The sequence below is a fragment of the Heptranchias perlo genome, chromosome 36 (assembly GCF_035084215.1).
Source record: "Heptranchias perlo isolate sHepPer1 chromosome 36, sHepPer1.hap1, whole genome shotgun sequence".
In the NCBI taxonomy this organism is placed as follows: domain Eukaryota; kingdom Metazoa; phylum Chordata; class Chondrichthyes; order Hexanchiformes; family Hexanchidae; genus Heptranchias; species Heptranchias perlo.
In genome coordinates, this window is record NC_090360.1 from 14,151,948 (window position 1) to 14,173,763 (window position 21,816).

The following is a 21,816-nucleotide window of genomic DNA, read 5'->3' on the forward strand; positions in this document are numbered from 1 at the left end:
ACAGCCATAGCACAGACATTTCCTGAGAAATTTTATAGTTGGACCAGGATTACTCTTTTTAAAAGAAAATTCCTCAATATTCCCTCCTTTTCTCCTGAAAGAGCTCTCATGCAGGGCTGTGCTTGAACAGTTACCAGCAACCCTTCAATACCTCACCCATCACCATTCTTTACGTGTGAGTGTCGTCAGGGCTATTCAATCACAGAAGGCATTCCAGCTCCACCCGCTCTTGTTCTCACCCTATCACACTGACAGCAATCAGCAAGGGGAACCCTAGGTGATTTATCCCCTCCGTAAACAAGGGATGCTTGAGACCAGGTCTAGCACCTCAGCTGAGATCAGTGAACTCTGGGTTAGTAACACAATGATTGGTGCATTCAGCTAATATAGACTTTCTACACCTAAAAGAATGACATATTTGTCTGTAGCCCACTGAATCACATGCTGCAAATGAAGCTAAAATAAATGAACATGCAGCAGGGGTGAGTGAGGTTAGAAGTGGGCAGTGCCATGTTTATGGTGAGAGAGATGAGGAAGTGACCAGAGGTGGCTTTATAACAATCACGACTTGGCAAGATTAAGGGAGTGGACATGGTATGGTGGGGGAGTGCATTAGCAAGGTGAGGCTGAGTGAGCACAGAGATCAACTGAGATCAATTTCACTGAGATCAACACTTTATTCTAATAGCCTGTGTGGCGGGACGTGGGTAGAAGGAGGGCAGGCGGGCTGTTAGAGGATGGGGAAGTTATTAAGGCTGAGGATAAGATCAACAGTGTGTCGAAGAGGTCTGAGAGTGCAGCGGAAAAGGCACCGGAGTCAATTGCTATCTAAGGCAAAGGTTCAATGCAAGAAAGGCTGATGGAGAGGTCTGACAACACCTTCACTTAATTGGTGCAGGTGCTGATCACCTTTGAGCACTGACCAAAACTATAATGATACCTGGCAACACCGTAGAACCTGCCTACCAGGGGAGCTATAGGTTTTGCTATTTATTACTACGTTCAGAATTTTCAATGGTAAAAATCCTTACTGAAAGCAATGCTCACCATCAACTCTTATTTCAGTCGGGCCAAAGCGACACACTGAGGAAGTTGGGAAGTTGGCATCAGCAAGCACTGAAAGATAAAACATTGGCGATGAATAAGGGGGCCTCCCGGGTAACATGCTTCATATAAAGCCCAGTGTAAAAACAGTGCTGGGAAAGTACGCAGTCAGGAAACCACAATGGTGAAAATTCAGCTGATGATTCAACAGTTTATCTGCCACAATAGATGGCTGCCAAAATTAAAATACTGTTTGTTTAAGAAATGCAAGGTCAAATAGATTTTTCTAGGGAGAGTAACTTCAAAACATTCCCAGATGCAAGTGCTTTTACAGAATAGCAACTGTCATGGTTTAAATTCAGTCTCGCTCACAAATGCACTCTTCAGCTTGCGTGTCTGGCATTGAAATGATGCTAAAATCTCTTGAAGATGTCAATGGGTAAAAGTAACGTAACACAACATAAGGTGTAGTATTGAATGCTTTACTTGAAAGATCCTATGTCAGGTGAGGTCGATATATGGATGTGACACTAAATCTGAGCACATTTGTCCATGTCTACCATGAACACTGTACCTGGGCAATGTGATTACTGCTACATTCCTCCCCTCACCCTTCCCCCAGTGTTCTCCGCCAATCTACTGAAGGTTCTGGCTCATGCTCTGGTACAATTCCACACCTGCCAGCAGCTCTCCAGTGCCTTGTCCAAGTGGCTACTCTTCCTGTGATAGTGAGTGTCAGTTGGCTATTTGACCTTGGGGGGTGTTACCATTAAGCTCAGTCCTGTCCTTAGCCAATGTTCACAGATACGCACTTTCCAACAGGAGTCACTGGATATCAAACAAAAGCAAGAACTCAGCTGATTTTCCACTCCATAGCCCAGGGGCAGTGAGCTTAATGGTAATGCTACAACGGCTGCCCCACTGAGATCAGCTAACTCAGCACAGGCCAGGAACAGAACTGTGCCAGCTTGACTTGGACTACTTGATGGTGACACTGGGTGAAAAAGTGGAAAAGTTCCCTTCCCCGGAATGGAGATCCTTCACTTTAATAAGCACAAAAATTCATCCAAATCATTTAAAGTGCATCTTCGTTTGCATTTTTAGACATGGCGACGTAATCAGCTTTAAGAGACCGAGCAAGCAGAATCACCATCTTTTTTTTATTGTTTGTTCTCGGGATGTGCGCGATGCTGGCAAGGCTGCATTAATTGCCAATCCCTATTTGCCCTGAGAAGGTGGTGATGGTGGTGGGCCTACTGCTTGAACCGCTGCAGTCCGCGTGGTGATGGATTGAGGATTGGAGCGGGGGGGAAGTCGGAGAACGATTAGGGATTGGAACTGAAGATGTGAAAACCAAGGGGAGGATTTAAACGTGATGTGAATCTATTTGACAATTAAATTGTGCCTTTATCAATTTAGAGTAAAATACTATTATCACTGCACATTTAGTTAAACAGAAAATACAGCCGTATAACTTGTGACTTTGGTCTATGGTACAGTAATTATTTTGTGTGCATGTTAAGGGTACAATTACACTGCAACTGTAGCATTGGTGCAAAGTGGTTTTGCTGTAGTTATAGTGTAAATGCAGCCTGAACCCAGAGTGAGGGCCCAACCTAGCACTGGCTTGAAGCAGGTGTTGATCACCTTCTAGTATCTCAGCTGAGTAGCCAAGATTTATATGAGCCTAGACAATGAATCTTGCCATACTACTCAATCATGGGCCATCATAGACATGCCTGATCCTGTCCTCATGCAATGTCCACATGTGGGCATTTTCCAGAAGGAGTCACTGGATAGCGATCATGAGCAGAAATCTTGACTGATTTTCTCCTCCCCAGCCTACGACCACTCCATTTCACTTCAAAGTCAATTTAGGCCTTAACACATACAAACAATGATGGATGGGAAAAGACCCTTTGGTCCATCCAGCCTGTCCCACACAATTTGTGATACCTTGTGCATCACCATAGAAACACTCCCGACCCCATCCAAAACCATGTGATCTCCTGGCAGAGGTTAAAAGAACAGATAAGAAACCCAGGCCAATTTGGGGAGAAAAAATCTAGGAAATTCTTCTCCGACTCCTTAGGCGATCAAAGCTAGTCCAGGAGATCACTTTGGCCCTGATAATTCTATGCAGTATCTACCTTAACTTACATTACACAAGTTTACCATCAGTGTGAAGTCAAAACTACTTTCCACTCACTCTAAACTTGTAATTTTGTACTCCAAAATTACTAATATGGGTTTCCTCCTCCTATTGATGATTTACGCACCATCATGCTTATACCTGCAAGGTTTGTCATTCTGATTGATTCACCCTCTAAAGGCATGGTGGCACATCGTGGACTGGATCAGATTGGTTACCTTCCACCCCTGTGTGAGAACTGGTTTCAGACACTTGACTTCTTTGGCCCCTTCATAGTCAATTAAGTTGTGTGATGGATGAGGATGGAATGGGTTAGGGGAAGTGTCCTGCAGTGAACCCATCTCAGTCAAATGGCTCTCCTCCTTTTCGGGGGGTTGAGGATGGGATGGGTGTAAGTGTCAAGGACCAAGGAGGGGTTCAAGCAAGATGTGAGTCGATGTGACAATCAGTGCTAAAGCAGTTAAATAGTTCCTTGTTTTGCATTTATGATAAAAAATATATATTATTTAGTAGTTTATAACTTTGGACTATGGTATTGTGAGAATCTGGCTGTGGTTTACAGTTAGTCATGTTTATTATCTCCTTATCTGGGGCAGGCCAAGCCTGATTCACACCCTATGTAAACACATTACTTTAGGTTGGGCCCCATGAAACATCAATTCCACAGAGCAGCAGAAAATCCATCAAAATAATTAAAACTCTCCTTATACTTCAGCATATATCAATCCCACCCACAGTGTTTTTCAGCGTGTCCTCTGAATCACATGTGCAGGTTTCAACACAACATAAAATAGAGAGTTGTAAATTAATTTCTCGGAATGTAATTTTAAATGCCAATTTTCAGATGAAAAGGTTTAGGTGATTTATTGCTTGCTTTTCTACATAATAACAGTAGTTCCATAATATATCATCTTCTGTGACAACCTGAAACATCAGGGTGGGTAGGGAGAGGGCGAGGGTGAGGGTAGGGAGGGGGAGAGTGGGAAGGGGATGGGGAGGAGGAAGAAGGGAAAGGGAAAGGTGGAGAGGAAAGTGGGAAGAGGAAAGGAGAGGGGGAAGGGGAAAGGAGGGGGATGGGGAAAGAGGAAAGGAGAGGGGGAAGGGGAAAGGAGGGGGATGGGGAAAGAGGAAAGAAGGGGTCGAGGAAGAAAGGAGAAGGGGACGGGGAGGAAAGGAGAAGGGGAAGGGGGAGGAAAGGAGAAGGGGAGGGGGGAGGAAAGGAGAAGGGGAGGGGGGAGGAAAGGACAAGGGGAAGGGGGAGGAAAGGACAAGGGGACGGGGGAGGAAAGGACAAGGGGACGGGGGAGGAAAGGACAAGGGGACGGGGGAGGAAAGGACAAGGGGACGGGGGAGGAGGGAGGAGGGGGGAGGAGGGAGGAGGGGGGAGGGAGGAGGAGGGGGGAGGGGGGAGGAGGGGGGAGGGGGGAGGAGGGGGGAGGGGGGAGGAGGGAGGAGGGAGGGGGGAGGAAAGGACAAGGGGAGGGGGGAGGAAAGGACAAGGGGAAGAAAGGAGGGGCATGAGGAGGAAAGAGGGAGGGGAACGGGGGAGGGAGGAAAGGAGAAGGGACGAGGGAGGAAAGGAGAAGGGGACGGGGAGGAAAGGAGAAGGGGAAGGGGAGGAAAGAAAAGAAGTGAGGTAAGGGGAGCAGAGAAATGGAAAGAGAGGAGATGGTGAGAAGATATATGGGAAGGATAAAGGAAGGAGAGAAGCTAAGGGGAAGGAGCAAACCCAGAGGGGAAGGAGAGAAGAAGGTAGAGGGAAGGAGAGAAGGCAGATGAGAAGAAAAGGTAGAGGGGAGGAGGGAGGGGAAGAGAGAAGGCAGAGGGGAGAGAGGGGGAGGAGAGGTAGAGGGGAAGGAGAGACGGTCGAGGGGAAGGAAAGAGGAGAGTGGATTAACCAGAAAAATAAAACCTGGAAGGATCAACTGCGACTCCCAGTGGGTTAAGCAGCGTCTCACACTAAATGCGCGGTGAAAGGTGGAGATTAAACTCTGCCTGCTCTCGGTACCAGGCCCTCGGGACAAGAGTCCAATAAAACCGGACTGTGAAAGTGACAAACCTCCTGAAACAATGTAAACAAAAGTCACTGAAACAAGGGCGGTGCTGAACCCGGGCAGTGACGGTGAGACCTGGAGCCGGAGCCGGGGCTTCGACTGAAATCCAGCGACAGTGCGGGAACTCTCTCTCTCGGTGGGTCGGATCCGCAGAGACTTCGAGCCTTGCTCCGGGCAGATGTTGGGGTCCGGACAGATGTTGGGGTCCGGACAGATGTTGGGGTGACTTTCATCAGCAAAACGAACCCGTTTATTCTTACCGATTTCATCTCCGTGTCCCATTTTAGCCAAAACATAAAGCAGGTCGGGGGATATGATGTTGGGGATCCCTCGCAATATGACCATTTCTCTCCGGTTATTATTCCAGCCGCAGTGTAAAATACGGCGCTGTTGCAGGGAGAGAAAAGTTACAAACAGTTCAACGATTCTCCACCATCATAACGAGGGAATCGTAAAGACATTCGGGATTACCTTCTTGCTCGTTTCATTCTACCTGACTCTTCCCCTTCCACCCAAAGTGTATCTCCATCTCTCTCCACTCCAACATCCTTCCACATTCTCTTCCCCACCAGTCTGATTTGGATCAGAAAGAGCAATTTCAAACACAAACCTCTTGAGTTTTGAAATAGAAGCTCTTTTTTTACCTTCTTGTGCCTCGTGTTAATTAAGGTTTTCCATGAATTTTCATCAGTACTCAAACCTCCATCCCACTCACTGCCCGACCCCATGTTTGGTTTGAATAAGTTAATCGATGCTATCACTCTTCCCTTAAATTTCTGCTGGCTCCTTTTCTGAGTCAGGAATGTCTCTTGGTTGCCCCATCTACTGAAATTGTTTTATTCAGTCTATCCTGCCTCAAACTCTGTTGCCTGTATCCTAACGCACACAGAGTCCTGTTCACCTATCACCCCTGTGCTCACTGACCTATATCAGCTCCCGGTCCCCAAATACCTTGATTTTAAAATTCTCATCCTTGTATCCAAATCCCTCCATGGCCTCGCCCCTCCTTATCTCTGTAACTTCCTCCAGCCCTACAACCCTCCGAGAACTCTGTATTCCTCCAATTCTGGCCTCTTGCGCATCCCCGGCCTACTTTGCTCCACCATTGGCGGCCGTGCCTTCAGCTGCCCAGGCCCCAACCTCTGGAATTCCCTCCCTAAACCTCTCTACCACTCTCTCCTCCTTTATGACACTCTTTAAAACCTACCTCCACCTGTCCTAATATCTCTTTACGCTGAAAGACGCCCTTGTAAGAACAGGATATGACGCTCGACTCGTCGATCGACAGTTCCGACAGGCCACAGCGAAAAGTCGCATAGACCTCCTCAGAAGACAAACACGGGACGCAACCAACAGAGTACCTTTCGTCGTCCAGTACTTCCCCGGAGCGGAGAAACTGCGCCATGTTCCCCGCAGCCTTCAACATGTCATCGATGACGACGAACACCTCGCTATGGCCATCCCCACACCTCCACTACTCGCCTTTAAACAGCCACCCAACCTCAAACAGACTATCGTTCGCAGCAAATTACCCAGCCTTCAGGAGAACAGCGTCCACGACACCACACAACCCTGCCACGGCAACCTCTGCAAGACATGCCAGATCATCGACACAGATACCACCATCACACGAGAGGACACCACCCACCAGGTACATGGTTCATACTCCTGTGACTCGGCCAACGTTGTCTACCTCATACGTTGCAGGAAAGGCCCCGGAGCATGGTACATCGGCGAGACCATGCAGACGCTGCGACAACGGATGAACGGACACCGCGCAACAATCGCCAGACAGGAGGGTTCCCTCCCAGTCGGGGAACACTTCAGCAGTCAAGGACATTCAGCCACCGATCTTCGGGTAAGCGTTCTCCAAGGCGGCCTTCGAGACACAAGACAATGCAAAATCATCGAGCAGAAATTGATAGCCAAGTTCCGCACCCATGAGGACGGCCTCAACCGGGATCTTGGGTTCATGTCGCGCTACATGTAACCCCACCAGGGGGGGAAAAAAAAGTTATCTGTTTTTAATACAACTGGTCATTCTCTCTCTTTCTCTTCCTTTCAGATGTTTCTCTCTCTCCCTCTCTGTCTTTGGTTCTGGCCGTTTGTATATTCAGTTGTCTGGTATCTAAGGTTTCTCTGTCTGAACACTATTCAATTCATTTGATGGCCTTGATAACGGGCAGTTGGAAAGATTATCTGTAATCACCAGGCATTGTTCTATGACTATATATGTGGTAATTTTCAATGAATCCGACACTCACCTGACGAAGGAGAAAGCCTCCGAAAGCTTGTGATTTTCAAATTAAACTGTTGGACTATAACCTGGTGTTGTAAGATTCCTTACATCTCTTTATGTGGCTTGGAGTCAAATTTTATTTGATAATGCTCCTGTGAAGCGCCTTGGGATGTTTTACTATGTTAAAGGTGCTATATAAATGCAAGTTGTCGTTTTTAATAATGTACTGTAGAGAAATCACTAAAAAAAAGCTCAATTTTGCAAATGTGAAGTGAAAATAAAATGTCCGTATTTTGTAGGTTAAAAATAGTTTTTCAGTGTTCAAGGTTGATGTGGCAGTGATCACTTGAACCATCTACTGCCCAGTTCCAAGTGAGCCTCTTCAACCCAGAGGGAGTCTGCAGCATCTGTATAATTGGTGCAGCTGATGACAAAGGAATTACTACAGGGACATAATAAATTAGATTTAAATGCATGGAAGTTGTGAAAAGTAAGGAAAGAAATATAAATAATATCCAGCGGTAATTTTGGATTGTTTCAACTTTGGGTTTACGCTGCAGAAAGTGAACAAGAGTAAATCCACTACTACAGTTCTGGAGAGACAATCTCATTTCCTCTTTGTGAAGCTTTTTTTTTGGTTCTGTTGTTACTTGTGTTGACCTCGTGATGTTGTGATGCACCATGGCATCATAAATCATAAGAAAGCCTGACAGTTTTATGGGAAAAAAATTCATTCGATGGAAAGAACACATTACAAAGATTACGTCATGAGATTCAAAGGCAGCCTGCTACAGGAAGCATGACTCTGAAATCCAAACTGTTGAAGATGACATTTATACTGTTACTGGAGGCATTCAGGTTAGGTTTCAAACCTGTAGCTCCTGGAGGTTTCAATTTGCCCTTTCTTGTGAAATGGGGAATCAGATCGTTGTGACTACAGTCAGTTTGAAAGCGCACCCTTAAGATCCAGTCAGGGACTATGTTTGCCTTGTGGGGGTCCCATACAAAGGTTCAGTTTGGGGCCCCTCTGTTTTATTAGACAATGATACTAAATACTGCCTACCTAATCTGGTGTCAAATCTGCATCAGCATCTGAGAAGAAAAAAAGGATTCACTGGTAGGGTGAAAGTTTTGAAGACCCAAATCATTAATCTGTCTCTTCAAATACTGACTGAGCCGTTGCATAAATCACAGCACTTGTTGGTTTGGCTGCAAAGAGTTGAGTTTTAACTAGCCTGTTTTTTTTGTAGCCTGATTCATTTTTAGAGCCATTCCTAAAATTAATGGGGCCTGAGTATTACCCAGCAGCTTGGGAAGGGAATGGAAAAGGAGGGAATGGAGATAGGGAACTCACCAGCAGCGTGGGAAGGAAGGAATGGAGGGACGGAATGAAGAGAGGGATGGAGGGAAGGGAGGTAAGAACATTCCCAAGCAGCCCGGGGGGCTATTCCCGATCCTTAATTCTTCTCACACTTGCAGAGAATGAATCTTATTCCATATTAGTGATTGTAAATTATGAATAATAGTAACTCAGCCCCTACATCCCTCCGGCATGCAGCCAGGAAGTGAGCAGCATGTCCCACTTGGAATGCGTCATATTTACATATCATACGTGCTCTGATGGCAGCTATTACAGGTGGATGAGTCTGTTGGCAGAGACGATGAGTTGCTGGCCAGTGAGACCAGCCTTGGGCACGTAGCGGGTGCCAACACGGATCCGCTCGTGGCATCTGAGTGGATCGGTGCCACGTGCAATTGCCCGGCCCTGACTACGCCACTGGGTCCAGTTACACTGCCATTTTCGTGTCGATGTGACGTGATTTCTGGTGTGCATCAATGCAAAAGTGGGTGAATAACTCAGGAGGCAGGTCCCAATTTAACTCACGAGTGTAGTGGAAGTGAAGGTGGAAGCCCATCTCTACCAGGTGGACTCTCACCACTTGGAGGTTACACTGGGCACAGTATCATTCTAGCCCTTTGTGACACCACATGTTGAAATGTTTCAAAGAATCTCCTGGGGACTTTCTAACCTTTTCCCACTGCTTTTAATAGTAGGAACAAGTGGACACTACCATGTATTCTACCTTAGCATTAAAATTAGCCACCCAAGAAACAGAGCTTTTCACAGCTCAGTAAGAGATGCAGTCAACAGTATAACTCAAGTCTGCTGACAAAGCAATACAGTTTACAGAAACTAGTTTCAGATAGTTAGCTGTAGTAGAACTGCATTTATAGTGTACAAAATGCTATTCAAAAGGGATAGTAGCAGCAATGACAGTGAGTTATAGCAGTGCTGTCTGCTGTGTGAGAGGCTAATAATCCACCAGCGACACAAAGGCAGGTGAGTTATGGTGGCCTTTCACCCCAGTCCAATAATTCCTCATTCACTGCGCCTATATGATGTGCTGTAACTCAGCTCATTATTAGTGACAGTCAGTTCCACTGAAGTGAATACCTGAAAAGTGATTAAATGAACAGAAATGGAAACCCCAAACCATTCTCTAGTAGCACCCATTATATTCAATCCCACTAACGGAATATTATTAATTGAAAATTCCTGTAAAGTCATTAATTTTGCATCCTGAATAGCATTCAAGTGTGTAAGATTCATTTAGCATACCAGCAGATATTCAGTGGCAGTGCTCACAGTGAGTTGGAGGATGTACTATTTTATAACAATAGGAATGTTATCAACACAGTATGATGTGGAAAGTGTTGCATGAAGTAAGTGCGACAGTTACAGGCAGTCTATGCAGTTCACAAGACTCTCAATATAGTCTAAAGAAAGACTTGCATTTTTATAGCGCCTTTCGCGCCTTTCCCAAAGTGCTTTACAGCCAATTAAGTACTTTTGAAATGTAGTAACTGTTATAATGTAGGAAACCCGGCAGCCAATTTGTGAACAGCAAGTTTCCAGAAACAGCAATGAAAAAAAGACCAGATAATCTGTTCTAGGTGTTGGTTGAGGGATAAATATTGGCCAGGACACCAGGAGAAACTCCCCAGCTCTTCTTCAAATGGGATCAAGGCCTCATCTGAAAGACGATACCTCCGACAGTGCAACACTCCCTCAGTACTGCACTGAAGTGCTAGCTGGGATTACATGCTTAAGTTTCTGGAGTGGGACTTGAACCCACAACCTTCTGACTCAGAGGTGAGAGTGCTACCAACTGAGCCATGGCTGATAACCATATACATCAAGAACAACTGTGCTGCAGAAATGTGCTTTATGTGGTGAGAATATGCTTTGTGTGCGATACTCTGAGGCTGCAGTTATGCTGTATTACTAGCTGTGACCAGTAGCTGCAGAATGCAAAGCACAGCTAGCAAGACTCCTATTATTGTGCAGTCTGTGTTCGATCACGAATCGCACTCTGTCCCAAGGAGGAAGATTTGTACATGTGTGCTTAAACACTTACATAAATACTCAGTTCGCCCACCTGTAAATTTTTAACATTTTCAATGGGAGTGTCTCCTTTCTCAAAACAATTTTTAAAAAGCCTATGCCATAAGTTTATGAGATCCAATGGACTTTCTAAGCCCTTTTTAAATCCCTCTTCAAATTACACTGGAGTTATACTGCGCATCATGGCAAGCCCAAACTATCTGAGATGGTCTATCGAAGGGGGTCTCACCCCAGAGTCGTATCGGGACCAGATTCCAGAGTTCCACTGCCACTTTCATGTCATCAAGGTGAAAGTGGCACTACAGCTACACTCCTAATAAACTGCTCCAACCAAAAGGTGGAGATCTATAACCTGCAATACTTTACCCTACTGTTAAATAGTTCAAAATACTCACTCTAGACACAACCCGAATTTGGAAGGGTAAAATCTATAACCTAATTTTAACCATGGATGGGTGTTTTTCAAAGTTAAAAGGGGACTGCCACATTTTGACTACTTTTCCAGAGAAAGGATTTTTTTAAAGTTAGTTTTAATGTTCTTTTTTAAGCAAAATGTAACCTCACAGGTTTTAAAAAGACACCTAGATATAAGGTGGTTAATATATTAGATGGACTATTTTCTCCAAAGATGAAATAATAAGCAATTAGTTAATTTATCTAGATAATCAAAAAATACCTCACACCCATTGTGTTGGAAAATTCTTCGATCCCTGAGTGTCTGTAAAGAGAAAGATAAATAAAGGCAGGCTTTTAAACAGAGAGGTGTGAATGCTTTAGGCAGGATTAGAAGGTCCAAAAAGTCAGAAATGCCTGGAAGAACAATTAGAAGATGTTTTGCTTAAGTCAAGTAAGACGACCTACTGGAGTGAGACATGTTCTTTATTTTGTATTGCTATGGGAAGTTAAGTTGTACAGATTGAACTAGGTGAATCTGATCATAACTGTTATTCTGGACGTTCAGTCACTGTGAAATAAAACAGCTTAATGATTCATATCAAACCTTGCCTCACCAAGTTTGCTCGGTCTGCCTTTGAAGACATTGAAGAAGTAGACATAGAAATATCTGGTCCAGGACACAATGGGGTATTATTGTCACACCCTCAGGTTATGCTATTGTGCAAGTAGATATAGGGCAGGATGAGTCAACTCCCAGAAACATAAGATGGTCAGACGCATATGGGAGTGGATGATGCTACCGAACCCAAGACGATATCTATGGCTGACCTGAATTTCTAACAAGAACAACACACAAAAATTTTATAGATCTGCTCTTACGTTTTACTGAAATCAGTGTAACAAATCCTAGTGCTAAATCTTGGTGACCAATCCTAGTGAGAGCATTACACAAGTTTTTTCCTATATGAACGACATGATTTCTGCAGTGACTACAATCTACCAAAATATAGCAAATTAAAATGTTAAACACTTCACACCTTGCAAACTATTTCACTGGAATTAACAATGTAAAACAATGTAAGACATAAAGGTTTACTAATGCTTTCTGAAATCCTGTGAAGCTAATATTCCTGATCAGTGATTAACATTTTGCCACAAACTGGTGAGATAGGAATTGGCCATTTTGTTGAAAATTGTCTTTTTCTTTCGTTATTTCCTCAGTCTCACAGCTTGGCTCATTCCCTCCTGCCTCTCCTACACTGCAGGTGTTGTGAGCCTCAGTTCCCACCCTCTTAGTTTACCTTTCCTCGGCACATTCCTTCTTGCTGTTCCCAGCTCTAGCTCCCTTCTATCTGGTGTCCAGAGTTTTAGAAAGACCCACAGACGCAGAATTTTTTTAATTAAAAATATACAAAACAGTCTCCTATTGCCATGTTCCACTGGATACAGTGTATAATAAATATATTAATAAATAGCAAAATTATCACCTGTCTCAGAGTTCACTTTGCTCCTATTCACTGCCCCAGTCAGAACCCTTCCTCCTTTTGATTGAGCTGCAGCTCAACATGTGCCTTTTGGGGTGTCGAAACTTAATAGTACTTATTCTATACAATGCATTAACACCCAAACAAAAATAGGACAAGAGAGAATTTATTATTTTACTTGTACAAGTGGAAGAGCACCTCAAGACAATGGTTGAGGATACATCTTCGCTGAGTTCAAGGAACAGCTCACGTTTATACAGCTCAGTAACAACGCCCACCTGTCACAGAATATGGGCGTACACGTACATTCTTTATTGGCTCAGGTAGTTGGTCAATCAAGTAGTGAGCCTGCCACCGCCCCCCCCGAACATCCAAAACCCTTTATTACTTTGGCACGTGGGCCTGAGCATTCCCATCCTCCCCACATTTCTGTCCTGGTTATCAGTAGGGCTGAAGTCAGTCTCAAGGCCACATGGCCTTTCAAGAAACTGTATTCTCATTATATTCTTGTAGTCAGCAATACCCTTATCTGCTAGGGGGGCCAGATGGTACTAAGCACCTGCTCAGCTAACTTAATTATCAACATACCAAGGCTTAAACGTAATTACACAATTGTGCTTCTCTGTGTGCTGTAGCTAACCGATTATGTGGGTTAATAAAGAGTTAATATGGTCAAGTATCCCTTCATGCATTTCTACATTCGTGAGTTAGGTGTATTAGAGAGAGTTAATATGGTCAAGTATCCCTTTATGCATTTCCACAGGGGAGATGGGCTGTCACAGTACTGGGGACCAGGACTGTTATCAGTGGCATTGCAAGTGAATTAAAATCAGAGGTTTCAAATTTCCCGTGCTCAGGGAAGTCAGTCATCAGTCACGGAGGCTCCTTGCAAGGTAGGAAATTTGGATCTTCTGATTTTATAGTGAGTGTAACCTGCCATTGACAATAGTCCTGCTCTTCCTGATCCCGCTGCTTCCTACTCTTCCCAATAGTGCCACTCTCCCTAATGATGCCACTTTGCCCAACGGTGGCAGTCTCCTTGACACTGCTACTCTCCTTACTGCTGCCACTCCCTGCTCTCACCAGCATCGTCACTCTGAGTAATGCTGCCATGATACTGCTACAGAACACCAGTGACTACATTATTTTTAAAAAGTAATTAATTGGCTGTGAAGCACTTTGGGACATCCCAAGAATGCAAAAGATTCTGTATAAAATACAAGTTCGTCTTCCTTTACTGCTCTCTCTGATGTCCCCACTCTGCCACTCTTCCCTCTCCCCAATGCTGTCACTTTACCTGCCCTTGCCGGTATCTGCTCTCCCTTGTGCTGCCGCTTCTCATTCTTCCTGATGCCGTTCTCTCCACGGGTGCTGCTCCCCACTCTCCAAAAGGGCAGATATGGTATCTCAGGCTGAGGGAGCAGGGGGTTTCAAGGCTGAACCCAAAACTCAGGGAGCCAAGCCTCAGCCAGTGAAGGGCAAGTATAACTTTACCCCCTGCCATGTGAGGGTTTATAGGGGTTATGCTGCTGGTGTCCCACAGCTCTGTTCTCATCTTCCCAGCATCCCCAACCTCTACACACTCTGGCTATATTATGGAGCAATTTTAAAAAGTTGTGCAATTTTATTTTTTCAGTTGAATGTTAACTTCTTTAAACTTTTCCACTGTACAGCTTCTTCCTGCACCGTGCTCCCAACCCCCTTCATTTCCTGTTCCACAACCATAATGGCTGGCAGATGCCCTGTTCCCAGTTACTGCCATGGTTATTCTTTAACTATCCCTTAGGAGGTGTTTGAGTGCAGCCTGGGATGACAACCTCCAGATTTCCCTCCATCCCTCCTTATGGGGGAGAGTTCTAGTCTCCAGTCAGTGAGTCCTCTAATAGAGCCCAGATAAGGGATGAACTTCCCCTGCTACAACTGGATACCAGTATTGTACCACTTCAGGTGGTTTAGCTATTTATCGATATAATACAAAATATTTTTCTTTGTCTTTTTTTTATTATTCGTTCATGGGATGTGGGCGTCGCTGGCGAGGCCGGCATTTATTGCCCATCCCTAATTGCCCTTGAGAAGGTGGTGGTGAGCCGCCTTCTTGAACCACTGCAGTCCGTGTGGTGAAGATTCTCCCACAGTGCTGTTGGGCAGGGAGTTCCAGGATTTTGACCCAGCGACGACAAAGGCGATATATTTCCAAGTCGGGATGCTGTGTGACTTGGAGGGGAACGTGCAGGTGGTGTTGTTCCCATGTGCCTGCTGCCCTTGTCCTTCTAGGTGGTGGAGCTTAGGGGTTTGGGAAGTGCTGTTGAAGAAGCCTTGGTGAGTTGCTGCAGTGCATCCTGCAGCCACGGTGCGCTGGTGGTAAAGGGAGTGAATGTTTAGGGTGGTGGATGGGGTGCCAATCAAGCAGGTTGCTTTGTCCTGGATGGTGTCGAGCTTCTTGAGTGTTGTTGGAGCTGCACTCACCCAGACATTCTCGTTGGTCAATAGTAGTCACTATTCAATGTTAATGATGCTGTTAAGCAATTGCATTGGTCAATAGTAATCACATGACCACTCTGTATAGGTTGTTTCCCACAATTTCACTGCCTTTTCAAAACATGTGATGAACCTGATTGATTGGTCCAATCTTGATTGACAGATCTCTCAACCAATGCCTGTAAAGGGAGGCCAGGTGGAGGTGGACACTTTTGTTCTGTTTCTCAGCAGTGGTTCATCACCTCTCTCGCTTTGGTCCCCATTCTCCCAGGTTCTTTTCATCGTATCCCTGCTGTCCTGATTTCATCTGCTCTGCACCCTCCTCTCCCAATCCTTCTCACTTTGCTTTCCACTCCTGCTCTGCTCCAATCTCCAGCCCATCCAATACTACCCGGTAAAAGTTTATTTCCTGTTTTAAGTAAAAGTTTATCTTCCTTTGTCTGTTGCCTGCCCCCAGCTCTATTGCAGACTTTCTTATTCTTTTCAGCTGTTTTTTGGGTGATGGCCCTCAGGATTCTCCCAGGAAACTCACCCAGCCCCTGCTCTGGTCTCTGATGTTCTGCTATGAAGCTATACCTGCTAGTCTCTATTTTCATAGGCAGTCCAAATTTTGTTTTCGTTTTCACCATTAGCAACACTGCATGACACACTAGTTCAGGATAGAACGTATCTCTTGGCTGCACATCGTTGCCAGTCCATGGAAGACGATCATTGCTCCTGTGCTTTATAAGACTATCCCAGCTCCCTGAATAGACTGTCAAGCTGTTCTGTTATTTAACGCCACCCTACAGGGTGGTTGAGGTGGGTATATACATCACCTACTTTTCATTTCAGAGGAGAAATGTGTAAACACTTTTCAGCCACTAAGATAGCGGCATACGTTTCTTGGGATCGCTGACTTCAAAATTGGGAGGAATGAAAGGGAGGAAGGCTTGTCCCTCCTGGTGCCCTGGTGCAGCAGCCTCACCTTGGACTGCCTTGTGTTCCATTTAATTTGTGATGCTGCATTTATGAGTCAGTCCTGCAAGTTCTAGAGGCGTTGGGTTCAGTTCAATTCTCTGCAAGTTAGTTTCTTTGTCTGGCCAGCAAGCAAGGCAACAATTGCTCCTGGCTCTGACTTTTGCTCCTTGTAGCCTCCAGTTCTCGACATTCAAATTTTTCCCCCTTCCCTACCAGAGCTCCAATCATGTTGTCGCCCAAGACTGCTCTGGTGAGCACCAGTCAAGACCTCCTGAAAGTCACAAACTCCCTTCCAGTCCTCCTGCAGTCTTAAGTCCTCCAAGTCCTGGACTCTCTACCAAGTTGCTGGCTCTTCTCCAGGTCTCAGGCACTCCTCCAAGTCGCGTACTGTCTTCCAGGTCCTGAGCTCTTCTCTAGGTCTCCTCCAGCTCTAGGCTTGTGTTTCCCCAGAAAATATGCCTTTTGGACACTTTATTAGATACATTTTGTACTGTAGTCACTTCTACAATTGCCACAAAAAAATGAAATACATTCAACTGCAAAATACTGTAAAATGCACCAAAGAAGTTTAAAATGAAAATTTTCTGGGAGACTATGCCTCTAAACCCCACTGGAAATACAGTATATCTCTTCAAAATTGCCTATGAATCAAGAACTTTATGTTCCTGTGCAGCTGGTGTAAAGTAGACTACACAGTACCACTAATCAATTCACTGCCAAATGGCTTGCTGGTTTCCAGCCTTCTACCAGAGTATCTCACTAACCCAAGGGGTACATGAAAACAACTCTCCTTCCCTCTCTGTGGAAGATGTGTCCAGGGTCCATTAAGGAGTATTGAGAGCCTCCATAGTAGCATGGTTGAGTCTAAGAATCCAACGTATAAGGAATCCAACATATGGATAGCCGCATCATACCAGATTGTGCCACCATGAGTCTTGCTCTTTTCAAAACAGTTGGATTAGTGACTGTAGGGGTAAAACGGTCTGTTCACAATTTAACCTCTGATTTATGTGGCTTCCTTTTGTAATTTGGAGGAGAATTCAGCTTCTTTAAGCCTTTAAGACATAATCATAGCGTTTGTCGCATTAACCTCATGGAATCCCATGTGGAGTTTTGGTTCATTCACCAAGAACAATCTAACACAAGTGGGTAATTTTACAGCTAAATGTTTACATGTACAGAAGCGCTATCACCATAGATACTTAAAAAGAAAACATGCACTTGTGTTGATTGACATAACTTTGAGTCGTTTCTTCCAATGCTGTAATTGTTGCATGCGATGGGAATAATACAAGAAGATATATTCTGCAGCACACCCAGAATTCTGCGGCATTTTTCACAGGCCGCAGAACTCAAGGGGAAACTTTGGTGTGTGATTGACAAGATACAACATGGGAATGAGAGAGATTCAGACAAGCCCCTCCTGGCTAAATGAGTTGGTGACTTCAGCTTTAAATATACCAGAGATTTTCAACACAAATTACATGTTAAACAGTAGAGAGTGAAAATTGTTAAAAAAGAATAATTGAGAGAATGCACTTTGTTATGACAGTTTAACACCTGTGGCAGTCATAGAGTAAAGAAGGCATTTTTTTATATAATACTGTATGACAATAAAATGCCAGCTTTGTTCCATGACTTGTTTGCTTACATACCAATTGTTACTGTACTCCAAATGTAATTCACTGTGTGAATTGCTTTGAGGCATTTTGATGACATGTTAAGGCCCAATATAAATGCAAGTATTTTTTGATGAATTAACTGTGGAAATGAAGGGACTCATTCAATCTTCTTTCCACAGTTTATAGCTTTTTGCCACCCAGACTTGGCAATATCCGATCAGCACATCTTGATTTACCTTGCCTTTTCATTCCTTTTTTTTTATTCGTTCATGGGATGTGGGCATTTATTGCCCATCCCTAATTGCCCTTCAGAAGGTGGTGGTGAACCGCCTTCTTGAACCGCTGCAGTCCATGTGGTGAAGGTTCTCCCACAGTGCTGTTAGGAAGGGAGTTCCAGGATTTTGACCCAATGACGATGAAGGAACGGCGATATATTTCCAAGTCGGGATGGTGTGTGACTTGGAGGGGAACGTGCAGCTGGTGTTGTTCCCATGTGCCTGCTGCCCTTGTCCTTTTAGGTGGTAGAGGTCGCGGGTTTGGGAGGTGCTGTCGAAGAAGCCTTGGCAAGTTGCTGCAGTGCATCCTGTGGATGGTACACACTGCAGCCACTGTGCGCCGGTGGTAAAGGGAGTGAATGTTTAGGGTGGTGGATGGGGTGCCAATCATGCGGGCTGCTATGTCCTGGATGGTGTCGAGCTTCTTGAGCATTGTTGGAGCTGCACTCATCCAGGCAAGTGTAGAGTATTCCATCACACTCTTGACTTGTGCCTGTAGATGGTGGAAAGGCTTTGGAGAGTCAGGAGGTGAGTTACTCGTGCAGAATACCCAGCCTCTGACCTGCTATTGTAGCCACAGTATTTATGTGGCTGGTCCAGTTAAGTTTCTGGTCAATGGTAACCCCCAGGATGTTGATTGTTGGGAATTCGGCAATGGTAATGCCGTTGAATGTCAAGGGGAGTTGTTTAGATTCTCTCTTGTTGGAGATGGTCATTGCCTGGCACTTGTCTGGCGAAAATGTTACTTGCCACTTATCAGCCCAAGCCTGGATGTTGTCCAGGTCTTGCTGCATGCAGGCACGGACTGCTTCATTATCTGAGGGGTTGCGAATGGAACTGAACACTGTGCAATCATCAGCGAACATCCCCATTTCTGACCTTATGATGGAGGGAAAGTCATTGATGAAGATGGTTGGGCCTAGGACACTGCCCTGAGGAACTCTTGCAGCAATGTCCTGGGGCTGAGGTGATTGGCCTCCAACAACCACTACCATCTTCCTCTGTGCTAGGTATGACTCCAGCCACTGGAGAGTTTTCTCCCTGATTCCCATTGACTTCAATTTTACTAGGGCTCCTTGGTGCCACACTTGGTCAAATGCTGCCTTGATGTCAAGGGCAGTCACTCTCACCTCACCTCTAGAATTCAGCTCTTTTGTCCATGTTTGGACCAAGGCTGTATTGAGGTCTGGAGCCGAGTGGTCCTGGCAGAACCCAAACTGAGCATCGGTGAGCAGGTTATTGGTGAGTAAGTGCCGCTTGATAGTGCTATCGACAACATTTTCCATCACTTTGCTGATGATTGAGAGTAGACTGATGGGGCGGTAATTGGCCGGATTGGATTTGTCCTGCTTTTTGTGGACAGGACATACCTGGGCAATTTTCCACATTGTCGGGTAGATGCCAGTGTTGTGCCTGTACTGGAACAGTTTGGCCAGAGGCGCAGCTAGTTCTGGAGCACAAGTCTTCAGCACTACAGCCGGGATGTTGTCGGGGCCTGTAGCCTTTGCTGTATCCAGTGCAATCAGCCATTTCTTGATATCACGTGGAGTGAATCGAATTGGCTGAAGACTGGCTTCTGTGATGGTGGGAATATTGGGAGGAGGCCAAGATGGATCATCCACTCGACACTTCTGACTGAAGATGGTTGCACGTGCTGGACTCTGCCATCATTGAGGATGGGGATGTTTACAGAGCCTCCTCCTCCCGTTAGTTGTTTAATTGTCCACCACCATTCACGACTATGACTGGCTGTAGCAGGACTGCAGATGTTTGGATCTGATCCGTTGGTTGTGGAATCGCTTAGCTCTGTCTATAGCATGTTGCTTCCGCTGTTTAGCATGCATGTAGTCCTGTGTTGTAGCTTCACCAGGTTGGCACCTCATTTTTAGGTATGCCTGGTGCTGCTCCTGGCATGCTTTTCTACACTCTTCATTGAACCAGGGTTGATCCCCTGGCTTGTTGGTAATGGTAGAATGAGGAATATGCCGGGCCATGAGGTTACAGATTGTGCTGGAATACAATTTTGCTGCTGCTGATGGCCCACAGCGCCTCATGGATGCCCAGTTTTGAGCTGCTAGATCTGTTCTGAATTATCCCATTTAGCACGGTGGTAGTGCCACACAACACGTTGGATGGTGTCCTCAGTGGGAAGACAGGACTTCATCTCCACGAGGACTGTGCGGTGGTCACTCCTACCAATACTATCATGAACTAGTTGCATTTGCGACAGGGTATTTAGGTGAGGACGAGGTCAAGTAGGTTTTTCCCTCGTGTTGGTTCGCTCACCCTCTTGCCGCAGGCCCAATAGGGCAGCTATGTCCTTCAGGACTCAGCCAGTAGTGGTGTTACCGAACCACTCTTGGTGATGGACATTGAAGTCCCCCACCCAGAGTACATTCTGTGCCCTTGCTACCCTCAGTGATTCTTCCAAGTGGTGCTCAACATGGTCGAGGACTGATTCGTTAGCTGAGAGGAGGACGGTAGATGGTAATGAGCAGGAGGTTTCACTTGGCCCACGTTTGACCTGATGCCATGAGATTTCATGGGGTCTAGAGTCAATGATGAGGACTCCCAGGGCCACTCCCTCCTGACTGTATATTACTGTACTACCACCTCTGGTTGGTGTGTCAGTACATACCCAGGGATGGTGATGGAAGAGTCTGGGACGTTGACTGAAAGGTATGATTCTGTGAGTATGGCTATTGCTTGACTAGTCTGTGGGACAGCTCTCCCAATTTTGGCACAAGTCCCCAGATGTTAGTGAGGAGGACTTTGCAGGGTTATCTGGGCTTGGTTTGCCTTGGTTGTGTCCAGTGCCTAGTTGTCCATCCAGTTTTATTCTTATCATGGCTTTTCTTTAAGTGAGATTTCACAACTGAGTGGCTTGCTAGGCCATTTCAGAATCAACCACGTTGCTGTGGGTCTGGAGTCACATATAGGCCAGACCGGGTAAGGGCAGCAGGTTTCCTTCCCTAAAGGGGATTAGTGAACCAGGTGGGTTTTTACAACAATCTGGTGGTTTCATGGCTACCATTATTGATACTAGTTTTTTTTAAATTCTAGATTTTATTTAATTAATTGAATTTAAATTCCCCAGCTGCCATGGTGGGATTTGAATTCATGATTCTGGATTATTAGGCCAGGCCTCTGGATTACTAGTCCAGTAACATAACCACTATGCTACCGTACCCCAACTTTGATGGTCACTATGGGTCCTTACCTATCAACCAGGCTTCTTAATAAAAAAAAGGAAATAAAATATATATGAAGTAAATAGCAATGATAAAGTGTCATCATCTTTGATTCCTTTCTTAAGCTACAAAAATTTTCCTATCAATTATTATTTACTCATTTAAATTAGAATTTTTTTTGGTTGAAAACCTACTGTGTATGTTATAAATAGACTATCTCATGGCCATCCATGCCATATGATATGATAAATTAATATGCCTATTGGTGAGACGAGCAGAGCTTAATTGTGACTTCATGGATCAGTTTCACTATAGCTGAAGTCATAAAGTTAAAACTTCACTCCAGCTTAGTGCTGTAACATGTGCTACTTATGAATTCATAGAATCATAGAATCATACAGCACAGAAGGAGGCCATTCGGCCTACCGTGCCTATGCTAGCTCTTTGAAAGAGCTATCCAATTAGTCCCACTCCCCTGCTTTTTCCCCGTAACCCTGTAATTTTTTTCTTTTCAA

The 21,816-nt window shown here is 45.0% G+C and overlaps 1 protein-coding gene across 1 annotated transcript in view; it reads right to left on the reverse strand.

Annotated features, from left to right (window-relative positions):
* fuom (fucose mutarotase) overlaps positions 1-5,768 on the reverse strand; it is a 90,679-nt gene extending 84,911 nt beyond the window's left edge. Inside the window, 2 exon segments of the mRNA XM_067972593.1 lie at positions 1,048-1,116; positions 5,511-5,768. Of these exon segments, the coding sequence (XP_067828694.1) occupies positions 1,048-1,116; positions 5,511-5,595 (154 nt within the window). The 5' untranslated portion in view covers positions 5,596-5,768.
* Positions 5,769-21,816: the final 16,048 nt, after the last annotated feature.